At 26.5% G+C, this 15,321-nt stretch overlaps 1 protein-coding gene across 11 annotated transcripts; it reads right to left on the reverse strand.

The window, feature by feature from the left end:
* Positions 1–9,143, reverse strand: LOC114368011. Of its 11 annotated transcripts, none has more exons than XM_028325335.1 (8): positions 8,964–9,143; positions 8,821–8,875; positions 5,225–5,414; positions 4,210–4,247; positions 2,734–3,210; positions 1,930–2,103; positions 1,376–1,797; positions 1–769 (listed from the first exon to the last, which is right to left on the reverse strand). In XM_028325335.1, the coding sequence occupies exons 5-8, from the start codon at positions 3,200–3,202 to the stop codon at positions 128–130; spliced, it is 1,707 nt and encodes a 568-aa protein (XP_028181136.1). In that variant the 5' UTR covers positions 3,203–3,210; positions 4,210–4,247; positions 5,225–5,414; positions 8,821–8,875; positions 8,964–9,143; the 3' UTR covers positions 1–127. The 11 variants fall into 11 exon arrangements, with proteins under 11 accessions (XP_028181136.1, XP_028181135.1, XP_028181130.1 ...); XM_028325334.1 differs by lacking the exon at positions 4,210–4,247 and adding an exon at positions 6,143–6,186 and having other exon boundaries at positions 8,964–9,142; XM_028325329.1 differs by lacking the exon at positions 4,210–4,247 and adding an exon at positions 6,143–6,186 and having other exon boundaries at positions 5,225–5,430; positions 8,964–9,142.
* Between the last annotated feature and the right edge of the window lie 6,178 nt (positions 9,144–15,321).

A 15,321-nucleotide genomic window follows, 5' to 3' on the forward strand; every position in this document is an offset into this window, starting at 1 on the left:
TAAAATAATCATTGTGCAAATATATTATTCACATTTCAAATTTATTTAAAATACCCTTACAATACAAATTGTTGCCAACTACTATATTACAAACTTCAACGAAACATTATATGATCCTTCATTTATCTTAAACATTGTATCCTTTTCTCTCTACCACGTAGAGCATCTTTTTACCTGGCTTAAAGAGAGCTTTGCAGTAGTAGGTCGAGTAGATAATAACTGACCACAGCGAAAATTGCAGACCTATAAAGAGAAGTATAGGTAGACATGCAAGTACTGAGATGAAACTAGGAACCCACTTCATGCCATAGTAATAAGTTATGAAGAAGGAACAACCAAATGCAACCATCATGCTTGTTATGGAGATGAACAAACTTATCAGTCCAAATATAAGCTTCAATGGCAGTGACTTGTGGAAGTCATACTCAGCATAACGCGAGATGAGAATCGATAAGAATATGAGTATTGCAGTTGCAGATGAGATCAGTGAAGTTGCATCTGATACAGCAAATATCAGAAACGATGTTTTGTCCAAATAGTTTGGTTCTTTTGATTCGTCATTCATGCCACCTGGTGTGCTAATTGCGGCAGAGAACACTCCCGTGGCAATAACGGTTGAAATAAGCATGCATGACTCAGCTGTGCGTTTCATCCATGATTCTGCATTTTTCCGCAAATCTGCATGCTCCTTTGTGAATAATTCTCGAGCAGTTAAGCCTTCGGAATTTTTCATCCATCTGAATGATGGTGGCATTATCTTGTTCACCTCCTGTAATATAAAATGTTTATATATATATATATATTATAACAGCATAATTTGTTGAATGCAGTATGAACCTTATAATTTAAAATTTAGGTAGATACCTATTGGGTTGTCTATATCTAGAAAAAAATAAAGAACCATGAAGTGTCAATGAAGTTACTTAGATGTCCAAAAATCAAAAGTCTTTACATTTATAAATGCTAAATAAGAAATCAATCAGTAGACACAAATAAGAGGATCTGTTGGAGAAATTATTACATGATCATCAGTTCGGATCATGTGGTCCTGACCAATTTCCAACAGACATGTAAACAATTTTTTTTTTTTTAATTTATGAAAAAGAATTAACGTGTTACATTAAAGATTGGTTAAGACTATATGATCTCAGATCATGTAATACTTTCTCAAACTTTTCGGGACCTGAAGTTATCATATTTATGAGCTCATAATATTTTTTTGATTATCATAGAAGCAGGGGAATTCATGATGCCCATTTCCTATATTTTGTATGACAACTAAAGAATTTTTATGAGACGGGAATGTGTTGGTGCTGTGAAGCCATACAAACACAATGTGTGAAAATGCAAAGCTATAAAATTAAAAGGGTAGTACCTCAAACCATGATATCTCAAGGCTCATTTGGAAAGCTGCTCCTGAGACTAACTCAAGTTGACTAGGTGGAGCTAATTTTGCAGCCAAATGCAATAAAGTGTTCTCGTCTTCTTCTCCGGCAAATGTCACTATAATATCTTTTATAGACCCTATTTCGTGTATGAGGTTGTAGATGCTAGCATGTCGATTCAAAACAGCTGTGTGAATTATACTTCTGTTTCTGCTATCCACTTCCCATATCAAGCTGGGATAAGCACTAATAAGCTCAGACAAAAACCCAAAATTACCAACTTCTGCAGCATCAAATAATAGATGAGAAGGTTCACTTATGATGTCAAGTATCTTGCTCTTGGAGTCTATGTTTTCCAAAAGGGTATTCCAGAGAAAATTAACCAATTGAAGAAACACGTGTTGTTTCATGCCTGCAACACAAAATTTACTTGCAATGAAGCACATAAAAGAAGGGGAATCTATCATAATATATAATAACAATAAATAAAAATTCAAGTTCTATGTCTTAGCATTCCAAATAAATTGTGAACAAAAGAATTTACCAGGGTTTATCTTGACGGGAATTTGATGTTGGTGGCAATGACAACAAGAATCCAAAGGCTTTTGATTTTGAGCCAAGAGATGCAAAGCTATGCCGCCCTTTTTCTCCTCACCGTTATTCCCATCTCGTGCAAAAGCTAGTTCTTTCCTATCTCTTACCATTTTTAAGGCCAAGTCTGTAAATTAATATTTTATCCACCTTGTTAAGATAATAAAGATAGAACATAACTTAGATAAAATGTTTTTATGTACTTGAGAATGTCTTAACAACTTTTAAACCCACTTTCTGAACACGTTTATTATCACACAATTTTATAGGTTGTACTTTAACATTTTACTAATTTGAAATAATTTTTTAAAAATTATCAAATTGAAATATATTTTGAATTAATTCTTAGTCAATGATAAATCATAATATAAATGATGCTACGAAAGCCACAACTTCTACCTCTAAAATCGTAGCATCCTTTGGGACTTATCTTTGACCAAAATTAATTCAAAATATGTACTCAATTAGTAATTTTAATTTGAAAGAAGTTACTTCCAATCGATAAAAAAAAGTCATCTTACTTATCATTTAATAAGTGTTAGTGAAAATATGTTACTTGCCGACACTCCTCTTATATTCTTTTATTATTATCTTTCAATCAGAATTAAATTAAGTTTCAGTTCAGTAACTTACTGACTTTTAATGCAAACAATCTGTTACCTATATTACCAAGTAAGACTACAATTCTTGTTAGAAAACAATAACAATAACACTTAAACAACTACATCTATGTTAAAAGTAATTTAGTGATACTCACGATAGTTGCAAGTTTTGATGCAAGTGAAGAACAATAATTCCCAATCCTCATCATCAAACATCTCTTTGGTCATAGGGTATAGCTTGCATGCCATTGGGCATCTTCCTTGCAAAGCAGCAAAGTGAAGAGGGGTCATTCCATCTCCACCCTTGACTGTTGGCAGAAGTATATTTCTTTTCAGCATTAACTCAGCAATGCGCCAATTGCCAGCCGCAGCAACAAAGCAAAAGGCAGTGTTGCCCTTTTTATCCTGCAATTGAATTGCATCATTGTCTAATATGTTGAGCAACTCCTCCACAAAGTGATAATGGTTTGTGCCTGCAGCAACATGCAGCACTGTGGGCCACCCAGGTGCTATGGCAGCAGTCTTCAGTGCAGGGTTTGCATCTAAGATGTGCTTTGCTGCTTGCCAATTGCCATCTAATGCATGCTTGTAAAGTGGCACACATTGGGAGAAGAAAACCTCCATTGCATCCTCTGAAAGAAACCAACTAAATCTTACTTTAAAATGTTAGAATAAGCATGATGATGCTATATAAACATTTTCCTTGTTAGAACTTTGTCAACCTGAGTTGGATTAAAAAGTGAGTAATGATAAACCTCCATCCTATTTCATGAGAAATTATTAGATGATTTGAAATTATTATAGTATTATTGCACCCCCATGTAATTGCATTCATCCAAGCATATATTCATCATGATTAAATAAATAAATAAAACTTAAAATTTTGATATCACATACTAAAAATTTTAGGTCAATTTTCATATGATATATATATATATATATATATATATATTAATTAAAATGATAGAATAATTAAGATTTTATTCACTATTAATTATAAGTGTACAAGAAATATATATAGAGTACAAAGGAATAACAAACTTAAAATTATCTACTAAATTATCTATAACTTATATTATAACAACAACATGCAACTAATTATTGTATAATATCAATAGTCTAACATGTTCTTGCAGGATGGTGATCGCGAAGACAACATCAAGATTGTTCATAAAAAATTTGTGACAAAAAATGTAAGATATTTAATGAGAAGGTTTCCATGTCGATAAAAGTCAACATATGCAAACTTAACCATTAAGTAGAGGTGACAACACAAAGTTTAACCTTTTAAAAGAAGCAAACATATTTAATTAACATAAGACAAAACAAACACACCATCACAAGACAAAAGCAAAAAAGTTTAATCCCCATAAGACAGAAGCAAGAAAAGGATTTAATCACCTAAAAAGGAAAGTGCAAGAAAAAAGATTAATCACCTAAAAAAGACAAGCAAAATGTCTTAATCACTTAAAAAGATAGAAGTAAAATGATTTAACCACCTAAAAAGACAGAAACAAAATGACTTAATCACCTTAAAAGACAAGAGCAAAAGGATTTAAATACCTAAAAAGATAGAAACAAAAAAATGACTTAACCACCTAAAAGGTAGAAGAAAAAAAATGCTTAACCACCTGAATAGCAGAAGCAACACAAAAAATGACTTAATCACCTGAAAAGCAGAAGAAAAATGACTTGACTATCTAAAAAAGACTTAATCAACATGAATAATTTAAGATAAGAAACATGATGGGATCCTCATTATATAATCATCAAGAAGTTCTGAAACAATGATAGGTGACAGTGAGGAAATAAAAAAATAAAGTAGAGAAAAAAAAAAGATCAATTTGGTTGTTAAGCTCCTAACTCTATCATATCATATTGAAAGGATAGAATAATTAAGATTTTATTCACTACTAATTATGTGTCTACAATATATATATATATATATATATATATATATATATATATATATATATATATATATATATATATATAAAACAAAGGAATCACAAATTCAAAATTATCTATAATTTAAATTATAATAACTTACAATTAATTACTCTATCATATCAATAGTCTAGCAATATATGTAATTGAGTTTTATTAACTCCTCTAGTAGATTGAAAAACTTGATCCATTGTCATTGAAAGATTAATTGACTTAAATCATAAAATAATTTCTCTCATTTTAGGGGGTATTGAGATGGAAAAAAAAAAAAGAAATATATAGGTAGTAAAATGAAAAGATAAGGAGAGAAAATAATAAATGACACAAATGATGTGATGAAAACAAAAAAATAAATGAGGTTAAAATGAGATAGAAGAAAAGGTATTGTATGTTTATATTTTTTTTCTTAAAAAACCAGGGTTAATAGGCATGCATTGTAAGTAAAAATTTTCATACGGCTAAGTAAACATGATATTTGTAAATGGACAATCTAAAAAACATTTGCATTAAAAATGCATGTATTAATTATTGTTAAAACTATAATATGTAATAATTTTTTTTGTTGATGCAAGTATCTACTATATTTGATAATAATTGATCTCTACTAATAAACTTTTACAAATAACCATTAATGGGTGTTCTTTTACTAAAAAATATTTAAATAACTGAAACGAGATAAGCAAAAGACTGAATGAGTACTCGTATCCTGTAGAAAATCAAGTGAAGGCCTTTTGTAAGTAGCTGTGTCGACCCTTTTAAGCTGTGGTTTGGCATTTATTGGTACCCCATTTTGTAGTGATGTGAGTTGTAGTTCTGTATTTGTTGTTGTTGAGTCCTCAATGTCAATGACTACTGCGTCCTGTGGTTCTGGAGTTGCTGAGTCTATATTCTGTGCAATCATTTCCCTATTAAACCCAAGAGGTTTGCAACTGCTGTAAAAATTAGTATGCATGCATGGTAAAACCGAGTTCAGTCTTAATTTAATTAATCTATATTTTCACCAAAAATAAATTATTTTGTGATATATCAATTAAGCAATTACGTTTAGCATACTGCAGACACTTGCACATATACATAATGCATATACATTAAGACAGAAAAACAAATTTGAAGTTTTTTCCAATACACATGTTTAATAATTTTATTAAAAAAAAAAATCATAAAACACTATTCATTGGAAAAGACTATTGACCGTTACTAAGGCAGTACATGTTTTTTTTTTTTTTATAATGATCACATCAAAATTTGAATCAATATTACTCTATCCAACTTTCCACCCCTAGGTCAATCCTAATGGTTTTTGGTAGGGCATGTTTATTAACTGTTAAAATGCAAAACCATATTGAGCAATAGAGACTTTTATTAGCGCTTTTACAATACAACCATTAATAAAATATTATGAATTTGAAAAATTATTAAAAACATTGCATTGTTGTAGAATAAAATAATTTATATATTAAATTTAGAAAAATTAACTATTTTAAATAAATTGAATTATAGTCAATTGATATGGTAGGTTATAACATTTTAATATTTTCATGAATTTAAAAAAAATGCAGAAGAGATGAGGAGTATAAATAAAACGGAAAGTGCAAAAAGTAAAGGCATAACACCTACCAAGTTGCCCAATTTGCATAAGCAACCGTAGCCCAACAAGAGTCCTAAACACGCAACAAGTGGGTAAGCTCTTGATCCAGGCCCAATGGCCACACCCTATACGTTCATTGCCCTCTATTATACATACATTTGGTGTTCAAACATAATTATGAAGATCAACATTTGGTGTCCAAAATAAATTTAATATATTAAATTTATCAATAAAATGCACAATCATAAATTAATACTCCCTCCTATCCCATTACAATTGTTGTGTAAAAAGAAAAAAAAATTCTAAACAATTGTCATTATAGGAGAGTATATTCAATTAGGATTTCAAAAGATTTTTTTTAAAAAAAAAAAATCTTGAGACATTTAATCAAAATTTTTAAATAATAGAAATAAGTCTTATAGTATACCATCAAGATTATTAGGATTTTGTAAGAAATTTAATAAAGTTCGTTAATATTCAATTAAAAAATTTTACAACTTAAAAAAAGTTTTATAATATTTAAAAGTATATAAATTTCAATTGATTCTTTTTTATGATGGATTTTAATGGATTTTAGTGAACTTTTTATGATAAAATATACATTAAATACTCTCACCAAAACCCTTGACATTTCATGAGACTTTCTTTCTTTCTTTCTTTTCTTACAAATTGAGATGTTTTTTTTTTCATCACACATAATAATCCCTTGTCTCTTTGTTGAAAGTGATAGACATTCATAATTTTTTTATTCTTTTGACCAATGGTTAACATGCACTCGAACGTGTGATATGAGAAAATTTTCTAATTCTTTGAATTTGGAGGCATCTTGACTATGTGCTTATATATATATAAATGAACGTGAATATATATGAACATGATAAATATATAATTTTTATAAATTTGAAAAGTTAACTCATGTATAAATTGATAAATATATAATGAGGTTTGAAATAATTGCTTGACATGTGTTTGTGTTTGGTGGGATTGTTACTATGAGAATGACTACAAATATTCATGTTATTGGTCAACATTGTGATATATAATTTGTATACAATTAACATGATTGATGATTGAAACAGAATAAACCTATTGTGTTTATAAATATACTAGGAGAAATTGATTTGTTATGTAACAGGTTTAGGGTTCTTTATATAAAAGATTTTATATAAAGTGTTATATGGACAAAATTCATGAATTTTTATCAATAATTTTAAATATTTTTTTAAAAATTCACAGTTCTTTGATATCTTAAAAATTCATAATATCCTTTCAAATCTTATGAATTCATATTTTGTAAATCCATTAAAATATGAACTACAAAATCTTAATCATAAAAGTCTTTTAAAAAAAATCTTAAAAATTACATTCTTACAAAATCTTTTAAAATCCACAATATATTTTTTATGCCAAAGTAGTGTCTTAAAATCCCAACTCAATACATCCTCCTTAGTTGTTTTTTTAATGTAACATCAATTATGTGTTTTCACTTATTCCTTGTGATCCTATTTATAAGATTCAAATTTAAAATAATATTTGTTCCTGTTTATAAGATTGAATCTATAACGTTTCTTATATTAATTATTTTAAGACTAGAAATATCCCTTATCAAAAGAAGAAAAAAAAATATATTGAGGAAACATTGAAAGAGAAAGAAATATTAATGATAATGATAATTTTTAAAAAAATATAAATTTAAGATAAATTTAGTACTACCAGCTAAATTAATAACTTTTATTAATTACAAAACATTTATACATTTTATTGTCCGCCCTTAATCATTATGATACAAATGAAAATAAAACGTGAGTTAAAGAAAGAACAAAACGAAAGAAGAACTAGTCAATAATAAAAAAACAAAATTTAACAAGACCTGAAAAATTGGGGCCAGCAGGTTCAAATTATAAAAGTAGAGTGGGAGCAAAAGAATACTTGAAAGCGTTAATTAAGATCTTGGATAAATTATGGATAATTAAAGACCAGAAAAAGTTTTTGAATTTTTTGGATAAATTTCACGTGTTCGTCTAATCTAACGTTTTCTGTGCTTTACTAACTTGTGGCCGGTGTTTGACTTAAAAAAGCATATTTTAATCTAGAATATTTCTAATGACAAAAATTGTCAAAAAATGATTTTTAAAAATATCTTAAAACTCATCGTCCGTTTCCAAGTAAACGATTGAACAACGCCTCCATCTTGGAGACTGGTGTTGTTTTCATGTATATCAATATAGGAACAATTTCTATAAATAAGTTTATCAACTAATATTAAGCACTGAAAAAGACTAACTAATATTAAGTAATAAAATAATTTCCCAAGTTTAAACAGGAACAATTTCTTAACATGCACGTACGGCGTGCCGGATTGCGGAATCCGGACAATGATTGATGAGATTTAATTTACAATTCAAAATTTCCGAAAGGGTTGTTCTCTGAACAAAGTAAACCAATAGATTAATTTACTGCAGTGAATAATAAACAATTTAAGATTATAATAACCTGAATAAAATGGGAAAGGATACAGTACTTTATTGAATAAAAACCGAAATGCAAGAGAATGAACTTGGTGTGGACTTATGTATGCCCACCCTTTTGAGATTAATTTATGGTTTTTATCATTAATTTTCTTTTGTCCTCATATTTTGGATATTAATTGTGCAGCTATATATATCTACTTTCTATAAATTTCGGCTAAAAAGGTTAAACTGCATACCTGAAAACACAACTAAACGGAGGTTTTTAATTTCCTCTTGCTAGCTTACACTTGCCTGAACAAAGATGATGGATGATCTACATCAATAAGTAGTTTGAGCAAAACAGGAAAAAACATTTTTGGAGTTGTGTGAATGTACGTACCTCGATTTTCTTTGAGCTCGTTGGTTTGATATTGAGTTTTAGAGAAGACAAAAGAGAGTTCATATGATCGAAGAAAGTAGAAACAAAACACAGGTTAAGTTTCAATGCCGCAGACCGCAGTTAAGCAGAGCCATGAGAAACAACGCAATAAGAAGTAGAATATATAATCAGAGATTTCTTTTAAGGCGTCGAGCTATAGCTTATGGCCAACTAAATATATCTATTACTTTTTTTATAGAAAAATATATTTTTAAAAAACCCCTTTACAAAAAAATACTAAATACTGATAAATTTTATTCTTTTTATAAAAAGATATCTTGAAATTTAGTTGCTCTCCCAAAAATATTTAAATTTTACTGTTATTCTAAAAATAATATCTTATACTTTAATTTTATGTTGATCCTTAAAACTTACTCATTTCATAAACTATATTCTATGTTAAATTGCTTCAACAATACATTATTGGCAATTACATTTATTTATTTGTATCACTGTAGTAAATTCTTATTTAAGTGATTAAAATGATATTTTAAGAATTCAATAAGATATTTACTCTACATTAAAATAAATACTAGTCGCATAAAGTATTGATATTAATATTTATTTTACTTAAACATATTAATTTTGTATATTAGTTTTTTCAACCATTTTAGATTTTTTAAATATTAAAAAAATAATAAAACCATATACTTATGTCAGTACCAGACAAAATAAACTTATATAAAGATTGGCCATTTATCCCACTTTCCTCCACATTTAATCAAGTAGTAGTCATACTAAGACATAAACAGTCATAGATAATGACGTTTTCTGTCTCTAGAAGCAATTTTTTTTTATCTCTAAGTGAATCAAAGACGAACAATGATCCGACACAATCATTTTCTCTGAATTACTTATTTAAATTTGCCCATTTTAAAATATGTTTCATAAACTATTTTCTTAAAATAATATATATATATATATATATATATATATATATATATATATAATATTACAGTAATAACTAGTTGTTTTAATAATTTTATTTTAACTATTTATTAAATTAAATTTATATATATATATATATATATAATATTTCATAAATGTTATATTTATTAACGAAAAATGTTATTTAGTATGAAAAAAGAGTTCATGAAAGAGTAACAAAAGAATGGATGACTTCTAGGGTGAAGTCTGAAACTCCATCCCTCAATTTGTACCACAAAATTGACCGACAATAACAGGTTGATAACTGGAAGAAAAAACTTAGATAAATTAAATATAATTCATTTAAAAAATTGTTATTTTTTTTTTCCAGAACCCCTTCACTGCAACCCTTCCTTGCACCGCCATTGATTTCCGATCTCCGTCAATCTGAAGCAACACCATCACCGTGGAGACCAGCTGATTGCTGCCAATTTCTTTCTCCCCTCCTTTTTCTTTTTGATTTTTCTATATGGTTTACAGTACTATATAGTAAGAGCCTTTGTCAAAATATAAAAGGGAGCAACTCATTGTTGGATGAAAACACAAGATGATGAAGCAAATTCTGAATTTGGGATGAAATCGACTATTTCATGTTTGGATTTTTTTCTAGAAGAGTTGTGGTAGGAAGGAAGAGTTGAAGAAATAAATTAAAAACTATTTTATCAGAAAAAAATCAAAAACCTATTAATAGAACATGTGGAAAAGAGAAGCACCACACGTTCTAAACAATGAGAAAGATTCTCAAAATTTGATCTTAAAAATCTCTTGTCTGGGCCAGTTGACTGACCGAGATTTGTTAGAAAAGAAACCAAGTCTTTATCTTATGTATTTGGTAAGAAAATTCTTGGAAGGATCATTTGTGGATGAGCTTGCAATGGAATAATGGATTAAGGAATATGTTGAGCTTAGAATAATGATGAAACTTTTTCTTTGTTTTAGTCATGCAGTGATAGGGGCCTTTCAATTGACATTAATTTGTGTTAGTTTAATGAACCTGATGAGAGGGTTTTTCAATTTAGGTCACTTTTGTTTGGTGGCGGCTTTCTCGTTTCTAGTGTATTATTGTTTTTGTTTTTCCTTCTAAGTGTACGTGTTCCTTGTTTTTCCATGTGCCTAGGATGTAGCTAGTCAATTAGGTCCCTTTTTTTTTATAAAGTTTTCTGCTTATAAAAAAATGGTGCATAAGTGAGGGGGTTTGACTGAAGGTAATTTTATTTGGAATTTATTAAAGGAAGGTATTTTTTAATTTAATTCTCAATGAGAGTAAGTAATTGTAAAGATTTTTTTACGATTTTAATATTTTTTTAAAATAATAAAGTCGTAAAACATCTAACGATTTTAGAATTTTTTAATTATTTATATAAATTCGTAAATTTTTCACGTATTCAAAGTTTTTATTATTTTTTTATTTTTAAATGAATTTTAAATGACTTTAAAGTCATTTTAATTTATAATTTTATATATCATGATTAATTGTTTAACTCTTTTAAAATTAAAAATAATTATAACTAATATTTTTAATAATTTAGGACTTTAAAGTTGTCCAAATAATAATCATAATTAAAAATATTAATTCTTTTATAATCCAACGACTTTTATTTTATAATCTTAACCATTAATTATTATTTTTAATTAATATTTTCTTAACCAATAATAATTAGATAAAATAAATAAGGAATTATTTTTAAATAATTAATTTATACCGATTAGATTCCTTTTTATTTCTAAATTTAGAAAATAATAATAATTTACAAAATAAAATATATAAAATATTAAATAAAATAACAGAAAAATGAACTTATACCACATTTATTGTGCACGATGACATGACAGAAAAATAGAGTAGTAGAAACATCCTAACATAAAATATAAAATTATGAAAGAAAGGAAACAACATTCTATGGTTGTGCAAATAGATTTTTTTATATTGATTGAAAGTATACTAAAAATAAGTATGTTAAAAGAAAAAAGAAATGGAAAAAAAAATGAACTTTTATAAGAGAGTTATTGTGCACAATGACATGACAGAAAAATAAAATAATAGAAATTAAAATATAAAATATATAATTATAATTAAAATGATTTTAAAGTCGTTTAAAATTAATTTAAATCAAAAATGAAAATTAATCATGACTTTGAAAGTTGGGAAAATTTATGACTTTATATAAATAATTAAAAAAACTAAAATCGTTGGATTTTTTACAACTTTATTTTTAAAAGAATTAAAATTGCTGAATATGTTACGATTTCATTCCCAAAAATTGTAAAAATTCCTAAGTCTTAGTTGCATTTGGAGATTAATTCAAACAATACCTGCATTTGATAAATTCCAAATGAAATTACTCCCTCCTTTTGGTCAAACCCTCACATAAGTTAAAGTACATTATATAAGAAGTCTTCAATTCATAAATATTTTATTTGACTACTTAATTGGTAAAATATTCAATAGGTTTAAATATAAAAATAAATCAATTAATTGCACTTATATGTTTAAATAAAACTTAAATTCATGATATCATTAATTAAAATTAATTAATTTAACTATTTCCATTTGTCTTAAAAATCAGTTAATTATTTATTATATAAAAGGCGGGAGGTAATACGCAATAATATATATTTTTTTATGATAGAGTAAAGATCACTTAAATTTTATTTATAACAAGAGTTTAAAGATTGCTATAAAATTTCCCTTTAATTAAGTAATTAACATGGTATAAAGTATTTACTAATTTTATGATGATAACTTTTTTAGGAAGAACTCTCGATAAAAAAAAAATTAATTATATTTTTTCATCTATAGACTCAAACTAAAGACTTTATTTATTTAAGAGATTCAAACTTAATTAATTTCACTCGAACTAATGCTTATTTGGTTGTTATAAATTTTTCTATTAAAACTTGATATAAAATATCCATTTTAAGATAATCAGCATTTATAATTTTTTATTAATTATGTTATGATTTGATAAAAAAAATTAATTATGTGATGATTATTGATAATCTTACGGAAACTTTATCTTGACAATTTTTTACCAATTCATAGATGAATTATTTTCACTTTATAATTATATTTTCATCTTGAATTTCATTATATTCTTGGAAATAATATTGTTATTAAATTGAAAAATGTAATTCAATATATTTTATATTTTAATTATTTTGAATTGAATTTTACCAGTATACTTAAAGAAAGGAAGAAAGGAGAAAGAATATTTACACATATTAAAGACAGATCAAATGCTAACACGGCTTTTGAATATCTGCAATGATGCCTCTTATATTGCAAGCTTAGGAGTAACTGTTTCGTCAATGGAGAATATTGTTCTTAGTCAATTTAAAGTATGGGGTCAACAACCAATAGTTGCAAACGAAATCTTATCTTTTCACGTCCCTATATATATATATGGCGTCCTGCAATTAATATTTAATTATGTACACAATTTTTAATTGTAGAAAGCAAATAAAAAAATGTATAGAAAAGAAAGGAAAAGAACGGATCGGAATACCGAATTTGAAGCCACTAACATATAAAGGTAGAGTCACTATTCTAATTCACCTTCAAGTGGGTAGTTCTTTCAAAATATAATTTACAAATTAGAGTGCGTACCATGTTGACATGCATTTGCATGTAAACCAAACTTTTTGGGTGGAAGATTCTTAAATAAATATGGTCTGTTATAAATATTTAGTAGACACGAAGAAACTATTTAGCACCTAATGAGAAAAAATATATAATAAGTGGTATAACATGATAATATATATATATATATATATATATATTAATAAACTATTTAAAATGAAGAGATATATCTACGCAGCATTACTCAAAGTCTCAAAATAATTTAAGGGCTAACTAAAGCCATGCCTCTTTCCACGAAATTACCCAAAAGGTAGCACAAAGATTGACAAGACTCAAATTAAAAGGAATGGAAGTGACAAGGCAGGTTGTAGACCCAAAAAGGGTAACAAATATATTTTATTTTGGGTAAAAAGTCATTTTTGTCTCTTAATGTGTAATTTGTTAATAAATATATTTCTGAAAGATAAAAATATAAAATTTAATCTCAGAAAGTGTAAAAAATGCGATAATTATATCTGACCGTTAATTTTCGACTGTCATCGTTAATAAAATAGTCTATGTAACTCGGAGGGATAAATTTGTCACCGAAATAATTTCAAACGTAAATTATTAACATAGGGACATATTTGTTATAACATTTTTTTAACTCTTCGTCTTCTCACTCTGTTGACAAATGCATTCTCGAAAGATGAAAAATGTAAAATTTAGTCCCCGAAAGTATATAAAGTGCGACAAATGTATATGAACGTTAATAATATATTGTAACTAATTATTATTATTATTATTATTATTATTATTATTATTATTATTATTATTATGTGTTTGTAATTTCCTGTTCCTATTTATTTAATACTTTCGATTTTCTTGTCAAACCTTAATTTTTGAGGTTAAAATTTTTTTATCTTATATCTTATAATTTTATCAAATTTTTCACTTTTAATCTTTAAAATTATTCTTATCTCAATTCCAACTTAAGTACCCTTATATTTAGATTGAAAATAATATGTTGAGAGTTTTGAGTAGAAAAAATACAATCAGCCACAGGATCAAATTTATTTATTTATTTATTTTAAAAAAATAATTTAATCAACTTTTTTGTTAAAAAAGTATCACAAAATTTAAACTAGATAAAATTAAAGTAGAATTATAACTCTTTTTCCTTAATCAATAATATATATATATATATATATATATATATCTCAAATATGAAACAATCCCTTGAATAAATCTTATGTTATTTCACTCGAGACAATACTTATTATACATAATATGAATGATATGAAAATAATTACTAACAAATAAACAACCCAAATAAATTTAAATAAAAAAATACAATAATGTTTAAACTAATACATAGGTTTACTTCAAAAGAAAACAAAAAAAAAATCTAATACACAAGTTTACTTTTTACCTTTGTGACCTTGCATTCTATTTCGCATACTCTAACAGAGTACTACGTAATAAAAATTAATAATTAATTGAAAAAATAAAAAATTTCAAGAAATAAAAGGTTTTCATTTTTAAAATGGTAACTCTATTTTTTTTAATCATAAAACTAAATAAATTTATTTTATTTTGAAAAATAAGTAATTATATTGATTAATTAAAAAATTAGTTAACAATTTGATAAATAGATAGATAATCAAAGTATAAAAGTTCAAATCTTAACCCGTATTTTATTGTTTTTAAATTCTTTTTATCCTAACTTCTCTCGTATACAATTGATTATCAATGTGGGATATATTTTTCGTACTTTTTTATACTTTTGATGACTAAATTTTGCATTTTCATCTTTTAGAGACGCATTTGTCA

This window comes from Glycine soja, chromosome 9 (genome assembly GCF_004193775.1).
Source record: "Glycine soja cultivar W05 chromosome 9, ASM419377v2, whole genome shotgun sequence".
In the NCBI taxonomy this organism is placed as follows: domain Eukaryota; kingdom Viridiplantae; phylum Streptophyta; class Magnoliopsida; order Fabales; family Fabaceae; genus Glycine; species Glycine soja.

Excerpts from the sequence above, each read along its gene's own strand:
- LOC114368011 (XM_028325324.1), bottom strand. The coding sequence starts at position 5,426 with ATGATTGCACAGAATATAGACTCAGCAACTCCAGAACCACAGGACGCA. Across the intron at positions 1,798-1,929 it reads TCCCGTCAAGATAAACCCTG|GCATGAAACAACACGTGTTT; the intron begins GTAAATTCTTTT and ends TTTGTGTTGCAG. Across the intron at positions 770-1,375 it reads TTGAGATATCATGGTTTGAG|GAGGTGAACAAGATAATGCC; the intron begins GTACTACCCTTT and ends TTTATATTACAG.